General features: G+C 34.1%; 1 protein-coding gene across 1 annotated transcript; it reads right to left on the reverse strand.

Moving 5' to 3' along the window:
• Positions 1-1,711: 1,711 nt before the first annotated feature.
• LOC119667447 lies at positions 1,712-3,399 on the reverse strand. The gene is made up of 2 exons (XM_038076739.1): positions 2,521-3,399; positions 1,712-2,449 (listed from the first exon to the last, which is right to left on the reverse strand). The coding sequence occupies exons 1-2, from the start codon at positions 3,397-3,399 to the stop codon at positions 1,712-1,714; spliced, it is 1,617 nt and encodes a 538-aa protein (XP_037932667.1).
• Between the last annotated feature and the right edge of the window lie 6,109 nt (positions 3,400-9,508).

The raw sequence follows: 9,508 nt of genomic DNA on the forward strand, positions 1-9,508 counted from the left end.
TCATTCAGAATGGCGATGACTTGTTTAGTGTTCGTACTTTTCACTGGTCTGACGATGACAAATTTTGTGAAACTGTCCACAACAACCTGGACATACTCGTTTAACTTTCGGCTTCGGGGAAAAGGTCCCAGGTGGTCAATGTGTATTGTTTTGAACGGAATAAGCTCCATTTTGTCGCAATGTAACTCACCGTCCTTTTTACCTCCTCAACGCTTAGTGAAGACGCAATCAATGCACGCTTTCACAAAAGATTTGACAAAGTTTCGCATTCGAGCGAACCACATAGAACGTAGTAAGTATTCAATCTTTCGGTCAAGGCTTAAGTGTCCTGTTTTAACATGTGCATCATGTGTCACCTTCCATCGCAAAGCCTTTGGTATTACGAAGAGCTGTTGGTTTTTATACCGTTTGTACAGTCGTCCGTTAATCATTTTATAGTCGTTAATAATGTCTGAATCCTTCTCCTCAATTTTCATTACGACTTGTTGAAGTTTGCTATCTTGTAATTGCATACTGTAAAGCCAATCTGCCTCAGTTATTTCCGCCTTCCAGACTCGCAAAGTCGCTTCCTCAAGATCGCAACCGTCTTCGTTAGGCATACGACTTAGTGCGTCGATGTGCGCCATTCGTTGCTCGCTTCGATGTTCGATGATGAGGTCATAGTCTTAGATACGAAGCCATCATCTGGCTATACAAGATATCATTTCTCGCTTTTGCATGGCCAATTTTACAGCATTGCAATCGGTAATGACCGTAAACGACTTTCCATAGATGTAATATTTAAAGCGGTCCACAGATTCGACAACTGCAAGCGTTTCTAATTCGTAACTGTGATATTTCCTTTCCAGCGATGTGGTAGATCAACTAAAGTACGCTACCGGCTTCCAATCTCCGTTGTCATTTTGGAGTAAAACACCTGCGAGTCCGATGGCACTCGCGTCTGTACGCACTTGATGGTCAGCTTCCACTTGGTAGCCTGTTAATACTGGTCCGGTTGTTAGTGCTTCATTTAGACTCACAAAGGCGTTGGTTTGTTGATCTGTCCATTTAAAGACGGCGTTTTTCTTAAGTAATTGTCGCAACGGTTCGGATATAATTGCGTAGCCTGGTATAAACGTACGGAAATATCCCGTTAACCCTAAATAGCGCCGCACCTCTGTTTGCGTTGTAGGCATGTTCAAATTTGGTATAGCTTCGGTCTTGATTTCACGCGGCGTTACCCTGTTGGGTCCCAACTGATGTCCCAAGAATTGGATAGTATCTTTCAGAAATTCGCATTTTTTTAAATTCAATGTTAAATTAAATTCTTTTATTACACCTAAAATTAGTTGAAACTTTCCGAAAAGTTCTTCTTCATCGTTGCCGCCGACAAGCATATCGTTCATGTAATGAATCATATCGCTGAGTTCCAAGCGCGTTTTAATTTTCGCCATCAATTGTAGAAACAGGACTGGTGCGTTCTTCAGCCCGAACGGCATCCGTTTAAACTCATACAGACCATCAGGAACCACAACTGCAGTATATTTACGACTGTTACGTTCTGTAGGAATTTGATAATAACCACAGTTAAGATCTAACGATATGTAGATTCGATACTTCGTTGCTTCTTGTAAACTTTCTTCGATATTGGGCATTGGGTAGCATTCTTTTCGAGTGAATTGATTAATCCGAAGGTAGTCCACGTAAAGTCGATGTTCGCCATTCTTTTTCTTCACAAGCAACATTGGACTCGCATAACTGATTCAGACGGAGCTATAATATCATTGTCGAACAACTCTTGAGTTTTCTTCGCAACGATTTCTTTTTTCCGTTCCGGAACTCTATACGGGACTTGTGCGATCACCTCGTTGGTCATTAACTCAATTTTCATTTCGACTACACTAGTTTTGCCGATTCCATCCATACCTGTAGCGAAACATTCTCGGAATTCATTCATCACCTCTAACAGCTTTCCCTTAGAATCTGCATTTACAGTGTCCATACACACGTCATCTTCCGTTATTGGACTAAGTTTATTAATTTTACACGTCGTTTTTACTTTGTCTGCGAATTTGAACTGTCCGTTGTCATATACGGCGCGTATATTTTCGCTATTAAATATTTCGTCCCCGAGCAATAGATCGTAATTCAACACACAATCTTTGAAGACGTGCAACGTCAACAGTTTTTCAACCTCATCGATTTTCAAATCCGTCTCAATTTGTATCTCAGATCGTTCTATACCACCACCGAATCCACCGATGATAAATGGGTTTTTGCTGCGCGTACCACCAATATCGTTGGCAAATGTTTCCCGGACCATATTACATTCGCTTTTAGTATCCATAAATGCAATGCCTTGCTTGCCATCAATCGTTATTTTCTTAAGAAATTTATTGTCGATAATACTTGTTTTTCGCACGAAAGCGGATGGTTTTCCGCAATTTTGCTGTTCATTTTTGGGGTGCACCTTATTACAATCTATACAACGAGAACGTTTTGGGGGTCTTGCACAATTTACTGACAAGTGCCCTGACTCACCACAATTGTAACACATAACATTCTTTGCTTTACTGAACGATTGTATTCTTTGTTCGCATTATGAAAAGGCTTTTCGTTTATCTCAATGCAATTTTGAAAAAAGTTCTCGCATGTTTCACGCATTTCTTTAATAGATACGAATTTTTGCGGAGCAATCGCCATTTGTAGTTCTCGATGTTTTAATCCTTCTTGGACGTATTTCGTGATAGCCATCTCACTAAGATTGTGACATCGCCCTAGCGCAGAGACACGAAAAATGAACTCAGTTATTATTTCGTTTTGCCTTCGAGCAACGCGCGACATATTGTAATGTATATCCGCTTCATCGTGTTCGCAACCGAACTCGATGACAAGCTCATTTGAGAACTCCTTCCAAGTAGCATGCATTCTTGGTGATGCGTCCACCCACATGCGCGCTACACCCTTCAAACGGCTATACACTGCAAGAAGCACACTTTTTTCGGGCCACGCATATACAGACATAACAGCTTCAACACGTTCGACAAATTGCTTAGCCGTAATAGAATCTTCGTTCGTTGGGTCGAATTCGGGCAAGACTTCTGCGATTTCTCGTATAGAATGCGCGTTACGGTTCTTACTAGGCATTTCTGAAGTACTGTTTTGATTGTTTCTAACGTTATTCTGGTTAATTACTACCTGTTGCACCATTAGCCGCAGTTCGCTAATTTGTTTTCTCAATTCTTCGTTTTCACCCCGCAATTCCTCATTATCGTTAGTAAATTGCAAAACTACGCCGCTTGACTTCACGTGTTCAGTTAATCGTGCAACTAATTCCGCCTTATTGCCTGTAGTTGATAACTCTTGCTGTTGTAAGAAGTCCTTCAACTGTTCCTTCGTCAGTGACTCGATGGTCACCATCATTACGTATATATCTGTGTTCGTGTTTTTTTTATTTTTCTGCGCCAAATATTCAAACTTACGTTTTAATTACTCCCCTTTAGGGCATCTATCCCACTTCTAAACTTTAAATTTGGTTTTTGAGTTAAGTACATAACTTTAATAGACTTTATTTAAATAACTTTAATTTACTTTATTTAACTGAACAAAATATTTAATAACATAACTTTAATATACTTTATTTAACTGAACAAAATATTTAATAACATAACGTTAATATACTTTATTTAACTGAACAAAATATTTAATCACGACGCTATCCAACTGACGCTATTCAACGAACTTACGTTACTCTCGTTCACTCGCTTTTGACATTCGCTGTCACACATATGTTAGGTGACCACACGTTGTTAAAATTTTAATGTGCCCAGTTGTGCGTTTCGAATGTAGGTTAACGCAATTATAAACGAATCTAAGACAGTAAGCTGTCACTCGAAGAAGTTTGTTTAGAGGAAAATCGATTAATAAATTTTTCATCGTTGGTAACGTTCACGACGGTACATATTGCAGTTTTTCTGGTTTCTGGAATAAGATTCAAATCTATTACTTCATCATTTTCTGGCCAATTTTCTTCATTTTTTATTAGCCAATTTGAACCATGCCACCATAATGTATTTGAAATAAGATTGTCACCATATACTTCCCTTGATGGAATATCTGCTGGATTATCTTTTCCTGGAACAAATCTAAATTGTCTCTTAAACGTATCCTGAATATACGATACTCTGTTTGCTACAAACGTAGTCCATATGTTTGGGTATTGCTTTAGCCAATTTAATACAATTTTTGAATCTGACCATGCAATAATTTTACTATATGGAATCTTGTTATTCTTCTGAATGTAATTAATTAACTTTGTTAATAGCACAGCTGCACATAACTCCAATCGGGCTAATGACACCTGCTTAATAGGCACAACTTTGGTTTTTGATGCTATTAGGGATATTGTAGCCCTTTCTGCATTGATAATCTTTGTGTATACAACTGCAGCATATCCTGTTTCTGATGCATCTGTAAATCCATATAACTCGATTAAACTATTCTCTGAATGTTGTGTCCATCTTTTCATGGTAATTTTCTGAACTGCAGGTAATCGCAATTTAAATTGCTCCCATTGTGCCTGTAGATTAGGTGGGATCTCTGTATCCTAACTAATTCCTAACATCCACAATTTTTGTATAATGATTTTTGCTTTAATGGTTACAGGTGACAGCCAACCAAATGGATCGAATAGTTTTCCACCATCACTTAGAATTGCTCTTTTTGTGTATTTTGAGCTGAATGACGTGGTATTTATTTTAATTTTAAATTGATCCAATTTAGGACACTATTTTGTTCTGTGACGAAACAAATTTGAACATCAAATTTCTTCCGCACATACTATAAGAAGTAAAGAGGAAAACGATGTCAGACCGTCGCCATAAAAGCACAACCGCATTATACCTTACACAGTATAATTAAACACTGAATTGAATTGAACTACGATGTAATTACCTGGAAAAAATAAAATTTATCAAAATATGTTTGGCCACAAATTATATTGACATAACCTGCGATCCTCCAGCCTGATGAGCCACGGGCATTGATATCTAGACTGAAAAGAAACTCTGAAGAGAGAAAAAAGAATATAAACACACCATGAACATGTTATAAGAAAAAAAAATTAAATTTTTATTTACTTATTATAAAATTTGAATTACAACACGAAGAGTAAACACATTTATTTTACAAATATATTTTTAATAAACAAATATACAACAACTAACTGTCCACTGATTACGTTTTTTTTCTACAAACAAAAAACGCATCACAAGCAACACTTCGTCATAGTTTTCCATTGGTTTTCTATTTGGATAATTACTAAAATAACTAGAGTTTATTAATTGTTACGGTATAACATGAAAGTAATATTTAATTTATTTCTTTTGCAAATATTACAACATAAACAAAACTACCACCAAAACAAATTAACATTAGTACCGGCTTAATTTAAAATCACTGAAATTCTTTTAATTAATTACGCTTAAGTTTTATACACTCATATTTTTGTTTACATTCATGTTTTGTTTATAAATATATTTATCACTTACACTTTTTTTTTAAAAAAAAAAATACTTTTATAATTTAAAACACAAGCGGCTGTCAAAACAAAACACAAAAGCGCAGCGGCTTTACAGCAAAGATTGTAAGCACAGAGGTTACACTGCACAACCCAATGGGTAAACGAACGGGAAAATTTAAAATTCGCTAGAAGAAAGCTTCGGCGTATGGGTATTTAAGACAGCGAAATTGTTAAGAAGGCGCGAGTTTATGAGCATTCGTCAAGGTGGTATTATGTCGAAAATATTAAATCCTGCGTTGGTCTTACGGCAAAGGAAATAAAAATATATATGTCTATGAACCATATATATCAATTGGAAACTATTAAATCCTGCGGTGGTTTTACGGCAAAGGCTATAAATTATATATGTCTATGAAACATATATAACCATAAGAAATATCTTAAATCCTGCGTTGGTTTTACGGCAAAGGAAACAAAGTATATATGTCTATGAACCATATATAACTGTAAGAAATATCTTAAATCCTGCGTTGGTTTTACGGCAAAGAATATAAAATTATTTGGAGGAATACAAGAAATCGCACGGACATATTATGAATATTCCGTAGTGTAACCTGAGAAGAACTACACGCTATTCCACGACACCCGTCCACAGAAAACACGGCGTTCGCCCATCAAATCCACGGCTATCACTCACAGAATTCACAGCGTACGGCACAACTTCGAAGTAAAAATATATAGCACTACATATACATTTTTTTAATGTAAACAATACATATCGAGTTTTTTTTGTTATTTTATTATAATTTTATTCTTCTACGAGTTATATTTAGAAACTTTGAACATCGAATTAATTGGTGGTTACCATTACACACCAAATATAGCGTATGTATTGTAGTTACATGCGTTTTTGTATTTACAGCTGTTGGTCGAAAATTATTCTTATTTTCGCGATTTGTGTCACGAGTTGCCTCCAATCCTCTAACTCAATTTCCTTTTGTTGTTGGATAGCTTGGTCTATCTCTTCGTTCTCCATGATGTCCTCTATTCGTATTTGATTTGTGTTTGTTGAAAGCCTCGGTACGCTTCTGCTTGTTTCACTCCGATGGTACATTTGTATTCACTTCACTCCGATGTTAAAAGCCTCGGTACGCTTGTATTTATTTCATTCCGATGTTAAAAGCCTCGGTACGCTTGTATTTACTTCACTCCGATGTTAAAAGCCTCGGTACGCTTGTATTTACTTCACTCCGATGTTAAAAGCATCGGTACGCTTGTATTTACTTAACTCCGATGTTAAAAGCCTCGGTACGCTTGTATATACTTCACTCCGATGTTAAAAGCCTCGGTACGCTTGTACTTGATTCAATCTTAGACTTAAGTCTCTTAGTTTGGTATATTTGGAACTCTTACCACTGGTGGGAGAAATTTCAAATATCCAGCTCGAAGGACCAAAATGAACAACGATGTTCAGTAACAAACTATAAGTCCCTTAATACTGGTGGGGGAAACAATATACGATTGATGAAACATTGATTGTAAGTCAATAACTGTTTTTATTTAAAATAAATTGGTCTTTTATACAAATTAAAATGCAATAATAATTGCAAGATATACAATATTTACTTAAACTAATTTATTATTTAATTCGCACAGATTGCTTCCTAAGCAACCCATGCGTGCGCTTAACTTATGACCTAATTCATACTATTTTGTTGATTCGTCAACCAAAAAATTAAACAACAGGTGTGAGCGATTAATTCATGACCTAGTTCTTAGTTTTTTGTTGATTCGTCAACAGAACCAATACAACAATAATAACTTTAATAACCAAAATAATAGAAATAATAATAATAACGATTAGAGAAATCGCCACAACAATAATGGCCAAAGAAAACGAAACAATGGCTAAACCATAATAACATTCAATGAAGCCAATATCAAAATAGTAATTACATCTTCTGTCCCACGTATTTATGGTCTCCCAAAAATACACAAACAGGGAATACCATTAAGGCCTATAACTTCGTGTGTCAATGCACCATCCGAAAAACTGTATCAATACATGGTAAATATATTGAAACACCTTACAAAAGACTCAATATATAATACTAAAGATGCTATATCATTTAAAGAGAAAGTAAATAACGCATATATTTTTGGCGATGCCTCATACCCTTCGATTTTGTATCACTTTTTCCCAGCATACCAGTAGATTATGCTGAATATATTGATGATATATTTGCTATAGTCAAAACAGATGACGTAGAGAGTATCCTGACCATTTTGAATAATCTTCACATCAAAATAAAATTCACAATAGAAGAGGAAATTAATGAAAAACTGCCTCATTTGGACATAATGGTTATAAGACACAATAACCAAATAAAATTAAGCTGGTATCAAAAATCAACGAATTCTGGACAATATTCTAATTTTGACTCCCAACATCCCTACCATGTAGTGCGTAATACTGCACTAAACTTAATTAGACGAGTGGTCAACATCAAAGAATACCTTACAAGAACGGCAACTCCATTGTGAACTAAAATTTGTTTTTTCACACAACAACAACTTGCCGTAGAGCTCTTGAAAGTGTTAGTGAAAAGTGCACTAACACCAGCTGAAATCACTGAAATTTTTCACCTTTTTCCGATGCTTCGAGTACTTTTGAGAACGGAATATTTCAAAAAGTTTACCACGAAGAGTGTAAGAAAGAGTGTGGTTTTGTTTTTTGGGTTTGATTTTTTGAGAGTGATATAAAATTTCGTTGCGCCAAATCATACAAAATTTACTGCGCAAATATTTAACAAAAAGTAGTTAAAATTTTGCAAGCACTTTAATAGCAGTTACCAAAAAGTAGGTATAGCACAATTTTTATACCAAAAGTTAAAAAATATACGTCCATATGTTTGCTGTCAAAACTGCAAAACAGACAGTATTTTAACTCTTTTTATAAGGGTACGCATGTATTTCCTGTTAAAATTTTTTAATAGGGTTCTGAATACACCTGACTATAGGCAAAAGCTCTTTTGTGTAACGCATTCATAGGCTTAGTTTTCCACATGATATTCAGTTGACTTTTACATATAAATTAAATTTTAATTTTAATAATTTTTTTACTTTTAGTTTATGTATATTTAAATTTGCAATTAATTTTTAAATGTATTGTAATTATTATTTTGTTAATTTTGTATTTGTAAAAATCTGTAAAAAATTATAACCAATATATAATGGTGGATATGCCTGTTGGGGAACCGGCACATAAACTCGGTAACGCACCTTTATGCATACCTCTTGGGTGGTGTGGAAAATGCATACCAAATCTTGAACTTTGGTCGCATAAACTACATAGCTAAATAAACTAAATGTAAAAACAGGAAAATACAAGGGATGTAAAAAAATTGTTATAGTTCTTTTTTTAAATTTTCACACAATAATGATGAAAGAAAATAAATTTTCATTTAAGTTCTATGCATATTTCTAATATAACAGTTTAACGAAAGTATTTTACTATTTATTTTAAAATATTTATTTAAATTCTGAAGAAAATATTCATATATTCTATACATAAACAACACAAAAAAAAAATATGTTTTTAATTTTTATATTATGTAAATATTTATAATATTCATCAAACAGATGAACAAAAAATGAATAGCATATATCTCGTTTAAATCTTGCATTAATTTTGGTAAATAATCAAGTCTATTTCATTTCATACCAATAATATATTATGTAAACAACTTGTACTTCTTTTAATTAATTTAATTAATTAGCTAATAATTTTAAATACTTTAGTATTTATTTATAAATATATTTTATAATCATAATATAAAATTAAAATTTTTCAATATTAAAATTTAAAAATTGTTAAATTTTATATAAAAATATATCTACATAAGAAAAACTCATAATTCTAACAATGAATGCGCATACACCCACTCTCATCAATAGATTTTTCGCTACTGATCATACAGTAATGTATGTAAATTAATAATAAGTATT

Source organism: Teleopsis dalmanni, chromosome 1 (assembly GCF_002237135.1).
Source record: "Teleopsis dalmanni isolate 2A chromosome 1, ASM223713v2, whole genome shotgun sequence".
Classification (NCBI taxonomy): Eukaryota; Metazoa; Arthropoda; class Insecta; order Diptera; family Diopsidae; genus Teleopsis; species Teleopsis dalmanni.